This window comes from Narcine bancroftii, chromosome 1, assembly GCF_036971445.1.
Source record: "Narcine bancroftii isolate sNarBan1 chromosome 1, sNarBan1.hap1, whole genome shotgun sequence".
Classification (NCBI taxonomy): Eukaryota; Metazoa; Chordata; class Chondrichthyes; order Torpediniformes; family Narcinidae; genus Narcine; species Narcine bancroftii.
Genome location: NC_091469.1, coordinates 58,972,731 through 58,991,227, shown reverse-complemented (window position 1 = coordinate 58,991,227; position 18,497 = coordinate 58,972,731). Strand labels below are relative to the sequence as shown.

The following is an 18,497-nucleotide window of genomic DNA, read 5'->3' as shown; positions in this document are numbered from 1 at the left end:
GTTGAAATATCAATTGAAATTTGTTAAACTTGCTTCTACGGTGGCCAGGAAATGCACAGCCATTACTTGGAAATCTGATTCCCAACTGAATCTGAACCACTGGATTTTAAAAATCCATTGTTGTGTTCCCTTGGAGAAGATTACTTACAATCTCAGAAACTGTACCAACATGTTTTTAAGAATATGGAACCCCTACTTAAAATATGCAGGGGTTAAATTTTGAAGATTTCCTCCCCTCCGGTCTCCAATACCACTATCTCCAGTATCCCTAGCAATGTCCATGTCAAGACATTTATCCCTGAAGGGAGGAAGTAAGCTCTGGATGAATCACGTAATGTTTCAGCTGTACGTAATTAATGCTTTTGGAAAATAGATGATTTTGTCACATCATATGGGAGAATTACCTCTTTTTCTTTATTCATTTTCTTTCAGGGAATTGTGGGGGTCTTTCTTTTCTCTTTTTTTTCCCCACTTTCCTTTTAAGGATCGGCACAGTGTGTAATTTTGTATTATGAACAATAATGCAGAATTTGGTCATTGTGATGTGTTGATTTTTCTTTCTTTGTTTATCAATGTGTAGTTTGGTTTTGGTATTTTATTGTATATATCTGTGATGTTTCTTTGATTTTGTTTGCTTTTTAACTCCATGTTGATTTAAAATTAAAAAGGTGTATGAATTGTGAGGGGTACAGATAGAGCAAATGGAAGCAGACCTTTTTTTCTCCCACTGATGTTTGGTGAGACAATAATTAGAGGACAATGGTTAAGGATGAAAGGGGAAATGTTTAAAGGGAACATTAGGAGGAATGTCTTCCAACAGAGAATGGTGAAATATAGAACAAGCTGCCAATTGAAGAGGTGAATCCAGGCTCTATTTTGACATTTAAGAAACATTTGAATGGGGGAGGGGGGTGGGATATGGAGGGCAATGGTCCACGTCCTGGCAGAATAATTGTTTGGCATGTACTAGATGGGCCTAAGGATTGTTTATATGCTGCAGGGTTCATGGTTCTATTAACTCACACAGGATGGCTGTTCTATTGAGCAACCCATTTGTGTACCAATGACACTGCTCAGTATTTTTAACATTAGTTCAAAATGTTAAGTACCTTTGGGACTAAAATACAATGGTCAACTGATCACAATGAGAGCAACAGGCTCTCTCTTCACAAATAAGGATTCTTATTAAATTGTGTATGTGGTGAGAAATTCCAAAAAAATTCAATTGTTTTCTGTGAGGAAAATGATAGCAATTTCATTAATTATTCATTTCCAATCATTCTCTAACTTCCCCGATAACATTAGTCATTTTGGTTTAATTGTTTCCATTTGAGGTAACTTCCATGTTGGTTTCTAAAATAGTTACACAATTTTATGATTTAAACTCGTTTGGATCATTGTTATTTTTTTCCCACGTCAAACATTGAATGTGATGCCAAATAATTCAAGCACAAATAGGCATTGGCAAAAACAAAAATCACTATTTTCTCAAACGAAATGGATAAATGTTACAATCTGCAACAAAAGGATTAAGAATGAATGATGATAGAAGTTTTGGATATAAAATCAAATCAACAAAGTGTAGACCAAAGGAATTTTGAAGCTTCTTTTGAAAAGAAACAAAGCAATGATGATTAGAAATGAATTTTTGACATGTCCCAAGATGACAGCTGTTGATAAAAAGCAAATGATATATGAAATGTATTTTTATTTTGAGAAGAATTATGACATGTCCTCTTGACAGAATGAAATACTTAAGGGAAATAAAACTAAGATAACTGAACTCATTTTGTTAATGTCCAAACCTTTCTACCTGAACTGACAAGATAGTGTCTTGGCATGTCATTCCCCTCAACAAAAGATCTGTCAGCTCGTTACAATGCTTGCTCATCCGAGATGGAACTCAGCCCTAAGGCTCTAATAACTGCTTGATCTGTATTGATTTTTTTTCCAAAAGCTTAATAGTTTCCCTATTTTGTGAAATGAGATTTGCAAGCTATGGGTTTGAAATCAATGTGTTTTATTTTAAAGGAATACACTACAGCATGACAATTACTCACAGAATTTCTGCTTTCTGGGTTATACACAGAGAGAAACTTGGATGGCAATAAAATCTCAAAAGATATAGAAATTTGTTTATGATTTACCCAAAATGCTAAAAACATTCTTCTCCAGCAATTTCATTTATTTATACAGGAGGCAAAAGTAATGGTCATTCCCTTTTGCTTTCAGTGTAAAGGATACAAGTTTCAAGTTTGTTGCTATTATTCCAAGGTGGTATTCTGCATTTAAACAGATTTTCAAACCAAGTCTGATTCTCTTAATTCCTACTCTTCGCGCAATGCTATTACAGCTCAAATGATATGGGTTCAAATTTGCCGTTACCTGTAAGCAGTTTGTTTGTTCTGCCCGTGTCCACACAAGTTTCCTCCGGGTATTCCAGTTTTCTCCCACACTTCAAAAATGTATGGGGATCGTAGGGTTAACTGGTGTATTTGGAGGGCACGGGCTCGGGTTGAACGGGTCTGTTACCATGGTGTTTGTCTAAATTTAATTTAGATCCATGTCAAATAAAAAATCTAATATGACGTACAGATTGAAGGATGATATTGATTATGGTTTCCAGATCACTGTCACTGACAGATCTGATAGTTGCATATGGTGATGCTACAGATTCAAGTTCATTGAGTTTGTGACCTCTGGTTCCTTGACCTTCATGCCGCTGACTCTGACAGTATTCCTCCTTGTACTTTGTAGGATATCGATGGACAGCAAATTAGGAAACAAATCTCTATCATCACAATCTGCCATTGTCTTTTACGTCCTTGTTTTTGTGCATCATTACCTGGATCAGCTAAACCAGTGGTTTCCAGCAAAATGTAGTCAAACTTGCCCTTTTTCTGCATGAGGTTTTCGATGGCCTTCAAACCATTGTCCCTGTAAGGAATAATTTTATTTAAAATACCTTGGCAACCTGCAGCTCTTTAAAATAAATATAAATGTTTTTTAAGTACAGCAGATTTAATTACTCAAAAAAACCCACAATGTCATAGTTATCAGCTGAACAATTCTCCTGTGCTTCACCTCCTTATTGAATTATGGGATGTTTTCCACCAAATAGACTTTGCTGAATCCTTGGCCTTCAATACAAAAGATGACATAATGGTGTTGTGACAGAGTATTTCGAGGAGGTTTGGGAGGAACTGTTGGAGCAGCTTGCACACACACATTTTAAAACACAGAATATTTGCAGGATTATTGCAGAATGCTTTTTGCAGTAAGCAACAAAGTATCGACAACAGTTTGTCTGGGAGAGCATGTGATCTTTGCAGGCAGAGAACTGTTTTGCTCTCAGAGAGGGAGGGTGTGAAACAGAGAGAGGAGTCACAAAAATCTGTTCTAGAAGGACAAAGCTGGCAAACTTTGGAAGGCTGCCTGGTCAAAGGAGAAGACTGGCGATCTGAAAGGTGACCTGAAAGAAATAGGATCATCTGGAGAACCTTGAAGGGGGCAAGTTTTGTCAGCAAGACTGGTTAAGAAGGAATCAGTTGCAGATGTCCTAGAAAAGGAATCTCTCTCTGAAAAGCAGCAAGAAACCTCCTAAGTGGTAACCATTTGCCTGTTAAGCACCAAAGGCTGGTGAACTTTGTTAATGCTAACTTCTGTGCACAGTACAAGAATTGCCTGCAACCAGTGAGATTGGACTGTGAACCAAAGAACTTTTCTAATCTTAAATATACATTACACACACCTGCGTTTAGTATTAGAGGGGGGGGGGGGATTAAGTAGGTTAGATATGTTAAGTAAGTAGGTTAAGTAATAAATTAAAGTTTAATTCTGTTTTCTTGTTCAAATATAATTAAAAACTGCTTTGTTTAAGTAACCCTGTGTTGTGGTGCTTATCTATTGATGCTTTTTTTTGGGGTCCTCTGGACTCCGTAACAGTGTAATAAGTAATATTGCTGCCTAGCAGGTTATGCATTGATAGGAGTTTACTCATTCTCCCTCTGATCATTTGTGTTTCCCCTGAGGTGCTCCGGTTTCTTGCCATGTCACAAAAAGATAGTTAGTTAACTGGTTACACAGATCTAAATTGGTAATAGAAGTTGATGAAACACACAAAAGAGAATAGGTGAAACGGGGAAAAAAGCAGAAGAATGGAAGTGATAGCATTACTCTAAGAACCAACAGATACTACATTGTGTGAGAGCATGAATATTATTCAAATTTGCTGACAAAGGATATGTGGGAAAATTGAGACACAAGTCTGTAAGGGATGCGAGCGGACTAAGCAGATGCAAGTGCCTTTGAGGTAATATAGCAAATGGAAACTGCTTAGATTCCTGAGATCAGGGTGCTGTACAAAGTACGTGAGCAGATACAGCAATGCTCCCTTGAGTGACTCTCTGAACCTTGGAAGACGTTGAGAAAGCTTGACAGGATTGATTTAAGAGTGTGTTTCTTAGTTTTTTTTGGGGGGTGGGAAATGTAGATCTCGGGTTATAATTTAAAGTGAAGGGGCCAGCTCTAGAAAATAAGTGAAATTTATCATCCCAGAGGTAAATGAATCTTTGGAACTTTCTACTCCAGAGAGCTGAAAACCCATTTGGTTTGTTCAAGCCAGGAATTAATACAATTTTGAATTGTTGGGAAATCATAGATGATGAGAGCTGAATGTGAAAATGAAGAGATTAGATCTGCCATGATCTTAATGAATGCCATAGGCATGATCAAGGGGCTAAATGGCCAACTACCTAGCTTCTTAAATTATAATCTTAACTGTTTTCAAGGAAACAAGGCAGGTGTTCCATTAACATGCTAGAGGTCAATTCCTCTCCTACATGAATTCCAGCAAGTCTGAAACTTAATTTGGTCTTCTGTAGAAAACAAGCAGAAGGAATCAAGGTCTGGTTTTAATAAGCAGAGACACCCAAGCAGGAGGGAAATCAATAATCTTCGAATGAACCCTTCCTGCCCTCTATATCCAGAGACTGGCAAAACCCACATAAAGTAGGTCCCATCTATAAATATATACTGTAAATGAAAAAAAATGCAGATACTAAAAATTTAAAAAAAAATTAAACTGTCACCAAGTCGGGCTGCATCTATGGGAACAGAAACAGAGTTAACATTTCAGGTCAAAGACCCTTTAGACAATTTCTCCCCTTGACACTGGAAAAACAAAATGCCGATTGGTTTTGTGGAGTGTCTGCATTCTGTCCTCAGGGGAGACCCTGAGCTTCCAGGTGCTAGCCATCACTCTCTGACCAAACTAGTCTGTTACCAGGAGGCCCAAAAAAAGCTTGAGGAACAGTATCTCGTCTTCCATTTGGCCACATTGCAACCTTTTGGGCTCAATATTAAATTCTACATATTTAGGTAACAGTTTCAATCAGTCATTCATCCAAAATCCTGGCTCAGTTGGCTGTAATTTCTTTACACTTTGTTATTTTTTTCTGGATATGCCCAGCCTGATCTGTTGGATACGAGACTGTGCTCTACATTTGCAGTGCCTACTTTCTTTTGTTCATATTCTCAATCTCTAATAGCTCCCATTCACTCATCAACTAGGGAACTTTGTTTACGCCTTATCCTCGTGGTCACTCCCGTTCTCCCCAGAAACATTCTTCCCACCCTATCTCCAAATCCTCCCTGCAACTTTACACACTTCTTTTGTCTCCTTCCCAGTTCTGATGGAAATGGCTTTGACCTGAGATATTAACTCTATTTCTCCTCCTGCAGATGGGGCCCGAATATTCCCAACATTTTCTGTTTCCAATCCATGGACATGGAGTGTAAAAACAATGCATAAAAGAGGAAGGTGTAATTTGAAACCAATATTGTCAAGAATTTGCCCAATCAATAGCAATCAATGCTGGAGATCAACAGTGTAGCCTTCACACTCCACTCAACAATACAAGTATATTTTGGAATGCTGTCAAATCCTTCACTATTCAGACAATATATCCAACAAATACACTCTACAGGTTACATTCCTCAACTCAGTTCACATTGATTGCTGACCTGCACCACAGTTCAAAAAATTACTTAAATATTTAAAAGGTAGTTGAGGTTAATTAAAATATTTTGTAAAGTTGACCCAACACTACAGTAGATACAGACAATATTTGAGATCACAAGCATATTGGAGACAGAGCTTGATGACAAATGCTATTTTTCTGCTATTTAATCTCACCTTCAAACCTCATTCTTTCTTTGTTATATTTTCTATTCCCATTTTCAGCACATTTCTATTTGTTATATCTAGTTTGTTTGCAATCTAGCAATTTTTTTTTCTTGATCAACAGAATCCCCCATTCTTTCTTACCCGCTTTCTTTTGGTGATGTTTTTTGAGTGAAAGTCTGTTCCAAGAAAGTCATTTTTGTGGGGGGTAGGATGCAACAAAATGTTGTTTTTATAAGATCTTGAGAACATCATTACTGCTTTGAAACTCTTATAACTATTGTCTAAAAGCAAATACCGAAGTCTGGTTAAATATTAGCCATTTTAAATTTGCAATGGCTTTTCAGATATTGATCAAACTTTGAATAAAAATAAAGTTTGTTAGCAATTTATGTGTAATAAGATACTCCCATAATTTACCAGCAGCTGATTAATATGCACCTCATTTCATCTGCATGAAGGATATTATAATGTTTAACAATGCTCATTAAAACCACCAAATTCATTCTGTTTATCAATGTGAGCACTCTTGTTTGTATTTTCAATTTCCCCACTGTTTTCCCTATTACTTCCTTTGAATACCAATCAAACTATTTTTTCCCCCATCTTCAGAGAAGTTTTGGAAACACCATTTTCTAAAGCAATGCCACACTAATTTGAAAATTAATTTTAAATGCCTTTTGGTAAATTACATTCCTATATTTAAGAAATATGAAAGTGTGTTAAAAAATGGTTTAAATATCATGTTTTTTATCTTCTTTATATTTTTCTAAACATGCAAATTGTACCTAACCTTACTCAATAAAAACCTGGTCATTATTAAGGAGTTGTCTACGAGAACTTGCTGTGGAAATATTAGCTGCAACACTCCCTACGTGACAAAAATAGTTCAGTGATAAGGACTGTTTGAGATCTCAAATAACATCACATTAATACAAGACTTGTCATTCAGTTTTCAGGACGAAAAAAATCACCTAGCTTGCCTGACTCCATATTACAGTAATAAGTGGAAGAAATATTGTGGTGTTGAAATGGTGAAAAAAGAGAAACCCACTTAAATGTAAGTTCTTTCTTCTACTTTCTCTTTCATATTTGGAATTCAATATGATATAATATAATTTGGTATATAATACAAGGGTGGCGTGGTTAGTGCAACATTGTTGCAGCACCAGCGACTGGGGAGTTTGAATACAGTGCTGTCTGTATGGAGTTTGTACGTTCTCCTCATGTCTGCGTGGGTTTTCTTTGGTGCTCTGGTTTCCTTCCACCATTCAAAACATACCAGCAATTGTCGATCAATTGAGAGTAATCGGTGGCATGGGCTCGTGGACTGAAAGTGCCTGTTACCGAGCTGCATGTGTCAAACTTACTTTTAAATTTAAGTATTTCTTCAAAACACAACTGGATCAGAATGAGACAATCATCTCTTGTACCTTCAACACAGAAATAAGTGGGCGAAATGGCACTTGAAAAATTAGACATTAAATGAATTTATTCAAAATGAATCTGTTTAACATCCCTGTAAATTTGAAATATTTTCATCTTTTTGCTGTCAATTTGCTTAACGTATCTTTACCTAGTTACGGCATTTTAAAGATAACCTTTTTTTAATAAATATTAAAAGTATAATAGACATATCAATGGTAGTAAAACATTAACTTACTTCACAGAACAGCAAAGGCATCCATTTCTTAATTCCAACCATTCCTCATAAAGTTCTCCTGCCTGGCTAACCGCCAATGATTTCTCTAAGGCACTCCCTGCAACAAAAGATTCTAGATTCTCAGTGGGTATGTTGTTGCTAAGTATGCTATGATTAATCAAGATGCAAAGTTATTTAAAGAAATCACACTTGAATTACAAAGAATGGTAACTTTTCTCTCTGTCAGGAATTATGTATTTGGTTCAATTACAAACAAACAAGGGATTCTTCAAACTAATTGACCATTTGTCTTATTTCACACCACTCTATTTTATCTAGTATTGGCTTACATTATTCCTCATGATGATCAAGCACTATGCAGAATAGCAACAAGCTGCGGTGCAAAAATCTTTTTCACTTTTAACCATGCTATCAGATGCTATCTCGAAAGACACAAAAACTACAGGAGCTAGAATCTTGATAAAAACAAAGAGCTGAAAGAGAAACTCAGCAGGTCAGTCTAGAAACGGCCAATATTTTGGGTCAGGGCCCTTTATCAAGACTATCAAAAGCATCTTGTTAATTTATTCGGAAGATTGCTTACCTTCACCAAACTCATTAAGAATCACTGCAATCCTTTTGTTGTGCTGCTCTGTTAGAATATAATTCAGAAGTGTTGTTTTACCAGCCCCTGTCAAAATAGAATAGTGAAGATGTTGTTCTTAAAAGGAAACAGGGAAATCAAACATCTGTTTATACTAATCCCATTTTTATTCTCTCCTCATTCCCTTCAATTCCTCCCAGATTCTACCACTCACATACACCCAAGGGGAAATTCACAGTGACCAATTAACAAACCAAGTTGCATATGTTTGGGATGAGAGAGGAAAACAAGCACCAAAAGAAACACTTGCAACTTCAGAGAGAACCTGCAAACTCAACACAGCAGTTCTTTATACTCCAGTGGTTTGTTGCCCTCTCTTACTTTTTCCATTGTCTTCTCCAGTACCTTTTCTCTTGTAGTATATCTTAGGAATTTTACTACAATAGATCTTGGTTTTTGTTGTGGTTGTGGTTTAGGGGCCAATGCTCTATGTGCCCTTTCTATTTCCATTTCTTGCTGTAGTTCTGGACATCCTAGGGCCTTAGGGATCCATTCTTTTATAAACTCCCTCATATTCTTGCCTTCTACATCTTCCTTAAGGCCCACTATCTTTATGTTATTTCTTCTGTTATAATTTTCCATTATATCTATTTTTTGGGCTAGTAATTCTTGTGTCTCTTTAGTTTTTTTATTAGATTCCTCCAATTTCTTTTTTAAGTCTTCTACCTCCATTTCTGCTGCTATTGCCCGTTCTTCCATCTTGTCCATTTTTTTCCCCATTTCTGTTAAGGTCATATCCATTTTATTTATTTTCTTTTCTGTGTTGTTTATTCTTCTTCTTAAATCATTGAATTCCTGTGTTTGCCATTCTTTAAATGACTCCATGTATCCTCTAACAAGAGCAAGTACCTCCTTTACCTTGCCTTTCTTTTCTTCTTCTATTTCCCTGTACTCTTCCTCTTCCTCTTCTTCTTCCTCTAGGTTGACCATCTGTTGTTTCTTTGTTGCCCTTTCCTCCTCTTCTTTCTTGTTTCCATTGTCTTCTGTGGTCTCTTCTTGCTGCAGGTGTTCTGCAGCTGTCGTTGCCGGCTGTGGAGATCGACTCCCCAGCTGGTCCCCCCTCCCGTCGGTGTGTTTTTTTGCATGCGCATCGCGCATGCGCGACTCCTCGCGCATGCGCGGTTGCGCACTTTTACTCGGCTCTGTGAGCCATTGTTGTAGTTCTCTTTCTACCGACCTGAGGTAGTGGGGTCTTCTCTCCGCAGCGGGCCTCTTCGGACAGGTAAGGCCTTCACCTTTTTCCTCCGTTGTCTTCTCTTCCTCTCTTCTTTCCGTTGATTTTGATTTTTCTCCTTTTGTCTCCATCTTCTTTCCACCTTTATACTCACTTTTCTTTAACTTGTATTTCTGTGCCTTTGTATTTTCTCTTGTTTTTCCCGACTTTTCTGGAGAGGGCTGGAGTTCACCGTCCGGCCACTACTCCATCACGTGACTCCTCCCCAACACAGCAGTTCTTGAAGTCAGGATGGAATCTGGGTAATAAAACAGACTACTGGAGGATCTCAGAGGGTCAGACAGCATCTGTGAAGGCAAAGAGGTTGTCATCATTTTGTGGTGAGACCGTGCATCAGGACTGAGTGTATTGGGAAAACAGTTGAAATAATGCGCATAAAGAGGGGAGGAGAAGAGGGAACACAATGCAGCAGTTGACAAGGAAAAAACAAATCTAGGGGAGGAGCAGTTGATGTGCAAATGGGTGATGAGGAAAGGGTGGAGTTAGCCACAGAGGCCATAAATGGGAACAACAAAATGCTGCAGATTTTGGAATCGAATAAGAAAAAGGTATGAGTGGAACAAGATTACATCTGGATTTATTATCATCACGTGTACAGTGAAAACCTTTGTTTTTGGATGCCATTCAAAGGCTAGCGAAGAGTCGCCACACTCTGTCGCCAATTTACAAAGAAAGGTGAATAGTCACACAGCCTCCAGACGCTGAGCCAGAAGTACCTGTGGTTGGAGAAGTCGTACCTCTTTGACCCCTCAACCAGATTTCTGGAAGCTGTTGGCACACTCCTGACATGGTAGGAGGCCTTCAGCTCTTGAGCTTAAGGTGGAGTCCACTTGATCTTTTTTTTTAGCTTATTTCTTTTATTATTTATTATGTCCTGTTCTGTGTTATTGCAAATTATGGTCATTTAATTTATACTATTATTGCTGGTATCTCTCATGTACTTACCTGTGTGGCAACAGAAAGCAAGAATTTTGGTGGATCTGTACATTGTTTTATGTATAGGACAATAAATACTCACAAATCACAAATCCAGCCATCTTTGCTTCACCAAATTCAGCTGCCTGCACCCCAATACCACCCCAAAATGACTGACAGAAGTCACACTGGCTGCAGCTTCCTTCAGCTTGGCCCTGGCTGACTGGTCCACGGCTATAGCTCATGTCTCCTTCTAAGACTAATGAAGCCTGCTAGAATCTCCTAAAATTGCTGGTACCACTGCTACCTGCCAATGTAACTGCATCTCAGACCAGCACATATACCACTCCACTCTAATTCCTGACTACTTCTGAAGGGAGGAATTGTAGGCAGATGGGAACTGTTAGGGGAGGGAAACCAAAACCAATTGGAGTAGTGTGTAGGAGATGGGCAAATGCAGCTTAGTGGGAAGGAAATATGGTAATAGGGAGCTAGGGATGGGATAGTGATGTATGGGAGATGACCTTGTCCTGTGAGGCAACAGGTTAATGAGCAAGCACTGCACCATCCCAATGTACTGCTGTTAAACATGTTAACATGGAATTATGAATTTTAAAGCATAGAAATAGGCCTCTTCGGCACTTCTATTCTGTGCCATACCATTTTTTAGCCTTTTTTTAAACAATGAAACAATATGAGCTACCCTCCAATATTCAGGCATCATACCTGTGGCTGAGGTCATTTACAATATTTCTGCCTGAGCCCCTGCAATTTCTACACTAGACTCCCTCAAGGTCCAAGGACATATCTTGTCAGGCCCTGTGGATTTGTCCACCCTTATTTGCTTTAAGACAGCAAGCATTTCCTCGTCTTTAATCTGTATAGGTTCCATGACCTCACTGCTGCTTTTCGTTACTTCAACGACTCTGTTCCCTTTTCCTGAGTGAATACTGATGAAAATAAACATTTAAGACCTCTCCCATCTCTTTTGGCTCCATACAAAGCGGACTACTCTGATCTTCAAGTGGATGAATTTTGTCCCTTACTGTCCTTTTGCTCTTAATATACCTGTAGAAAACCTTAGGATGTTCCTTCACATTGTCGGCCAAAGCAACCTCACGTCTTCTTTCCTCTTCCTGATTTCTTTCTTGAGGATTTTCTTGCATTTTTTATACTCCTCAAGTACCTCATTTGCTCCATGTTGCCTATACCTGCTACACACTTCTCTCTTCTTCCAAACCAGATATCACTCGAAAGCCAAGGTTCTCTATGCCTTCAAACCTTGCCTTTGATCGTGACAGGAACATACAAACTCTGTACAGGCAGTCCCTGGGTTTAAAAACATCCAATTTACAAACAACTCGTACCTATGAACCAACAAGCTTGCCGGAAGTAGAACACTGTCAACTTCCGGTTTGATCATGGTCGAGTCAGCATCGCGAGAGGGTATGCTCTACGATACTCTTGTGCGATGTTGCCATCACCTAGCATCTCAGGAGAGTAGCACACCACATATTGCAAGCGCAGGAATAGATTTGAAATTGAAAAGTAGATTCGAGCATTGCACCTATACAGTACTCTTATTTAATCTGGTTTTCAAATGACTCGTGAACCAACAATTTGGTGACTCTCTATACTGCCTCTTTAGATTAAAGGTTGCTATAAATGAACAGGTGCCGCTTTACAGCTGATTCCACCTCCAAAAGTTCTAATGCAACAGTAATGTATTTGTACTGTACCACATCTACCGGGGGATTTAAGGCCATTTATGATGAGAAAAAGAAAAGCTCGAAACAAACCTCCCATGATGCCTACTTCAAGAATTTGACTCCAGTAGTAAACACCCCCCACTCCAGCAAGAGAATCAAACCCGGACTCTCCATTACCAGGTCCGCCTTCTCCAACAGTAGTCATCTCATCATCATCTTCTACATCATCCAATTATGTACTGTATTATTATGTATAAAATGTTGTAGTGTATTTGGAGTGTTTCTTAAGTGTTTTACATGCATAGAAAGGTAAAATAATATATAGCTATATACTAAGATAAACAGTTGACTGACTGACACTAAATAAAGACAATAAGTACTTGTTCTGGCTTAAATACAAATTAGAGTTAAGAACAGACCTAGGTATCAGAACTCGTTTTTAACCCAGGAACTGCCTGTACTCTCAAAATTTCACCTTTGAAGGTCTTCCACTTACTTCGCACATCCTTGCCCAAAAACAATTTATCCCAATCTACACATTGTAGATCCTTTCTCATTTCCTCAAACTTGGTTTTTCTCCAATTTAGAACCTCAACCTGAGGCCCAGACCTATCCTTCTCCATAATTAACTTGAAACTAATAGCATTATGATCACTGGACCCAAAATGTTCCCTTCACATACTTCTGTCACCTTTCCTGTCTTGTTCCCTAATAGGAGATCCAGTATTGCATGCTCTCTCTAGTTGGTACCTCTATATATTGATTTAGAAAACTTTCCTTAACACATTTGACAAACTCCAAGCCATCCAGTCCTATTGACCTATTAATTAATAGTTCATAGCTTGTCTCACATGCACCCTATGCATCATCTTTTTTCATTCATATTGTTGGTTGTGCATGAGTGGAATCTCGGGAAGATACAGGACAAAGATTCCTGTTTATTGTAACTGCACAAAGAGCAACAGTTCTGTTACAGTGTTACACATAGAATGACTGAAAAATTTATATTTTACATGAAATTGCACCCACTCCACTTTCAAATGCCTTTTCACACTTTGATCATATCCTCAACAAGACTCACTACCACAGCCATGTTTTATTCCTCTCAACCTGACTCCACCTCTCCCACTTCCTGTCCTATCACTTCTAGGCACTTCTCCCAGCTTCTTTCTCCCTTTGTACATGTAATATCACCCACTTTTCCTCTAGTCTGATAAAGGATCCAGATAGGAAACACTGACTGACTATATCTACCCATGGACCTGCTGAGTTCCTTCAATAATTTTAGGTCTGCTGTGGATTCCAGCATCTAGAGATTTTGTATTTCTTTACTATACACCATTCAATGTTATTTTAGTTTCATCGGTTAAAACGTGAAATTGGAAGCTCGCTCAAACCACAGCCAGATTACTTGGTCATTATTATGATTATGAGGGATGGCTTTGCATACTTGGCTTCCTAAATTGAACAATTTATTTTGGATATATTTAAATATTCATATTGGTTAGAAAGCACAAGACAATCATAGACCTTCTTTAAATAAATATTCAAGGTTGTAGCTCCATGTTTCATACTAATCATGAACACAGAGAGAGTTCCAGGTCTGGTCTACTTTACTGTAATAAAAACACTCCAAAATGCTGGAGGAACTCACCTGGTCTTGCAGCATCCATAAGAAATAAAGATTTGCTGATGCTTCAGGTCTGAGCCTTTGTTCAACAAATAATCAAAGAATTTACTATGTTATTGTAAAATACTTTCCCAATAAAGTTAATGTTATTGTAAAGCTGTTGCTTTTTGTTGGCACTCATTTCGGTTCTACTGAATATTTCCCCAAACCTGACCAAAGAAAGCTAATGATATAATGTCCATCCTCACGTTTAGCATTTCAATGCTTGTTTTTGGTCAATTGATAGTTTTAGCATTTTAATTTCCTCATGATTTGTTATTGGAGTAGCTGTACAATTAAACTAATCTGTTGATTTACCTTAATAATACTTGCCTAAATATCCAGTTATGATTGTAACTGGGATCCGTGCACTCCCTGTATTAGGATATATTTCAATTGGAACCAGCTTGGGACATTCTTCTTCATCTTCATCGAAAATGACATCTGCCATGTCTCTAACTGTTAAGAATCAATTAAAAGTTACAGAGAACTGGAGGCATCACATCCTGCAGACATTTATGAGGATGAAAAGCAAGAAAGGTACATTGTAATTATGAATTTAGAGAAATGTCATAAATCACTTGTACCACTTCTCAATAATTTCTTTTTTTAATGTTTAAAAATTTAATTATTTTCAAAATTGTTAATGCATTTTAATGTATTTTGAATACTTTTCAATATTAGGACAAAACTATAGCAATTGACACCTCCAACTTTATCACCAGTCCGTTTTTTCCCACATTTAAGTGGGACAATCGTCATTAATCCTAGTTCCACATTCAATATTGTAATTTAGACCCCAAGGTAGGTGGTTTACAATTGTAACTGCCCCTGTTGATCACACAAAAACACAAAAGATCATTCAGGAGCAAGAGATAGCCAACTCAACTTCTCCACCCTGCAAACAGAATATGGGTTATGTCTAGAAAACAAGTGTCAATGCTGTGACTAGTACAGAAAGGATCTGCTAAGAAATCTGAACAAGCCAACCAGCTTCTTACAAATAAATGAAAAAGACTATTAATAGGAAGTTAAACAAGGAAGTCTGCACATGCCATAATTGTAGTTTATACAGAAATGCTGGAGAAACTCAGCAAGTCATGCAGTGTTCTTCATGCATCAAAAATAAAGATACTTAACTGATGTTTCAGGCCTGAGCCCTTCATCAAGTTATGAGCATAAGATAGACAAGTACATGAATAAAATTGCGAGAAGGAGCACATGCAAGAGGTCATAAATGGATGCGGGTGGGAGGGCATGAGGAAAAAGCTGAGAAGTAATGGGGGTAGGGGATAGCTCTCTGAAGAGGGAAGGGGCAGAGAGCTGGAGGAAAGGAGACAGAGGAATGGGGAAAAGAGGGAAACATGAGAATGGCCTAATGGAAACTGAAGGTTGATGTTAATGCCATCCTGTTGGAGAGAACCCTGATGTAAAATTAGGTGTTGCTCCTCCAATTTGTGGGTGGCCTCAGTTTGGCAGGTCAAAGGGAAGTCCATGGTGAAGAAACCGGCAAAGGATTCATAAGTTTACTCCCAAGCAACACGAGTTATCTCTCTCTCTCCAATGTTCATTCAGAGTCCTTTTGTTTTGAGTTGAAGAACTGAATTTGGACATTGAACTTTGAGAGTGAATTCTGTGGATTGTGTTTTTGGACCAACTTACTTAACTGTACTGACCTGGAGTTTTGGGAATTTTTCCTTTTTTTTTGTTTTTGACCAATGGGCACAGACTGTAATGGTCTGGTTGTCTTTTTCCCTGCATACACACTTTTTATAAATAATCTCTTGTTGCAGCCTGATCCTCCGGCCAATACCACAAAGAGCCATCGAACGTGGCAACTGGCAAGACTTCGCACAGGCTGAGACACCCGTTTCCATAGGCCACCAGTAGAACGGTGAAAATGGCCAATCACCACCGCCGGATCTCATTCTTGGCCCGGATGCTGAACCCGGTGGTGACGCAGCTGACAAACCAACTGACCAAACGAGATGTTTGTACCGTTATGATCATCAACAGTGATGCTCTGATGCCTGGTGATGCTGCTTCCCCTGCGCATTCCAGGGAAATGCCCAGACCGGCTGTTAATGGCTGCAACAACCGGCCAACTGCAAAGGCTGCTACATATCCTGAACTCGCTGTCAGGCCGACGCTTCTTAGTGGACACTGGGGCACAATACAGTGTTACCCCCCCCCCCCCCCCCCTCAAGACTCGCTGCGGCAAAATGGGCTGATAACTCAGGGCAGCAAATGGTTCCAGTATCCGGACTTTCGGCACCCGTTCCACGTCCTTCCACTTCGGGCACTGTCAGTTCATCTGGAAGTTCCCATGCCAGCCTTCTAGCAAACACTTTTAGGTGCCAACTTCCTGAGGACCCACTCCCTCCTGATGGACATCATGGCACGTCGACTGGTACATGCCCAGACATTCCAATTGCTCTCACTCAACAGCACCAAACTCACCAACCTCTATCTGCACTCGGTGAGTACTGCCACCAAGATTCTGACGGATTTCCCCACCATCACCAAGCCTCACTTCCATTCAGCAGAACCTATACATGGAGTGAGACACCAGATCACGACTGAGAGCCTTCCCCTCCAAGCCAGGGCGCACCACCTCCTCCCTGAAAAAAAAACTTGGCCAGTGACAAATTTTTTAAAATGGAGGAACTTGGCATCGTGCGGGCCTCACCCCTCCACATGGTCCCAAAGTCAATGGCTGGAGGCCATGCGGTGACTACCACCACCTCAACGAGGCCATGCAGTGACGACCGCCCCCTCAAAGAGGTCACCATTCCAGACAGGTATCCCGTGCCCCATGTTCAAGACTTTATTGTGAACTTACAGTGGGCATGGATATTTTCAAAGGTGAACCTCATCAGGGGCTATTACCAGATCCCAGTTCACCCAGAGGATATCCCCTTTAGATTGTTTTAATTCCTCTACATGCCCTTTGGGTTAAAAAGAAATGCAGTTTAGATTTTACAGAGGTTGATGGACGCAGTGGGCCGGGATCTGCCCTTTGACCAGACTGTTGTCAACAAAGGGGGAGGCTCTCTGTGCTTTCCCCATGCCTTCAATGTTGAAACGACTACAGGAGTTTGCAGGTATGGCCAACTTCTATCACTGGTTCATACCTGCAGTGGTCCACATCATGAGCCCACTCTTTCCTCTCATGGAAGGGCCCAATAAAAAATTACAATGGACCAACGAGGCCTTCCAGGCCACTAAGAATGCCCTAACCAAAATCACCCTCCTCATGCAGCCCAGGACAGATGCCACGACCACCCTCATCACAGATGCCCCCAGCAGAGCAGTCGGGGATGTACTTCAACAGCTGGTTGGTGTACATTGGCAATCGCTGGCCTTTTTCAGTAAACACCTCAGGCCACCAGAGCTCAAGTACAGTGCCTTATACGTGGCAATTCAGCACTTCCGCTACTTCCTGGAGAGCAGGAAGTTCAAAATTTACATGGATCACAAACCCCTTACATTCGCCTTCCATAAGGTGTCCGACCTGTGGTCAGTCAGGCAACAGCAGCACCTGTCCTACATCTCTGAATTTACTGTGGACATTGAGCATATAGCCGGTAAATCCAAAGTAGTGGCCAACACCCTATCCCAGCCGGGTAACTTAGCGGTGCACGACCCTAACCCTGGCATTGACTATAAAGCCCTAGTAGAAGCGCAGCAAGCAAACCCTGATATTCCGGCATACCAAACAGCACTCACTGGCCTACACCTGGAGGACGTCCAGATCGTCCCCAGCAATCGCCCGCTGCTGTGCATCACCTCAACTGGTAAACCTCGCCCGGTTGTTCCAGTCACATGGAGGAGGCAAGTGTTCTACTCAGTCCATAACTTGACTCACCTTGCCATCAGGACTACTGATAGATGGTGGGGAGTAGGTACGTCTGGCACGGCCTCCACAAAGAGGTCATGCTATGGGCCCGGACTTGTACTCATTGCCAGTTGTCCAAAATTCAGACCCATACCAAGCACCCCCCACAGACATTTGAGCCCACATGTTGCCAGTTCAGCAACGTACTCGTTGGCATTGTGGGGCTCCGACCTGTGTCCAGAGTCGCACACTACCTTGTCACACTTATCGATCGGGTGACCAGATGGCCCGAAGCGGTGCCACTATCTGAGGCTTCCACAGAGACATCCTCCGCTGAGGTTCTCTATGGCAAACCCTGATCATACCAGGCAAATTTCTAATAACCCCTGAGGACTTAGGGGAGCGCCCAGCAACCACACTGTTCTGGCTTCAGGAGCACCTAGGCACCCTGGACCTGACCAAGCACAGACCCCTCGGCCAGCCTCACATGTACTTCCCCAAGGACTTGGCCAATTGTAAATACATATTTGTTCAGCATGGGGCACACTGGCCACAATCGCCAGTTCTTGGGTGGGGGGGAAGCTCATGTAGCAGCCCACGCCTTGGGCCAACACCGCAAAGGGCCATCAAACATGGAGACTG

General features: G+C 40.2%; 1 protein-coding gene across 3 annotated transcripts in view; it reads right to left on the bottom strand.

Annotated features, from left to right (window-relative positions):
* The window catches only part of cbwd (COBW domain containing), a 58,301-nt gene that overhangs the window by 37,903 nt on the left and 1,901 nt on the right, over positions 1-18,497 (bottom strand). For 2 of the 3 annotated variants that reach the window (XM_069927931.1, XM_069927940.1), the window contains exons 2-5: positions 14,351-14,476; positions 8,431-8,517; positions 7,848-7,944; positions 2,846-2,937 (exon numbers count right to left, since the gene is read on the bottom strand). In XM_069927931.1, coding sequence (XP_069784032.1) covers positions 2,846-2,937; positions 7,848-7,944; positions 8,431-8,517; positions 14,351-14,468 — 394 coding nt within the window. In that variant the 5' untranslated portion in view covers positions 14,469-14,476. The remainder of the gene's footprint in view (positions 1-2,845; positions 2,938-7,847; positions 7,945-8,430; positions 8,518-14,350; positions 14,477-18,497) is intronic. The other variant, XM_069927943.1, reaches the window with a different exon arrangement.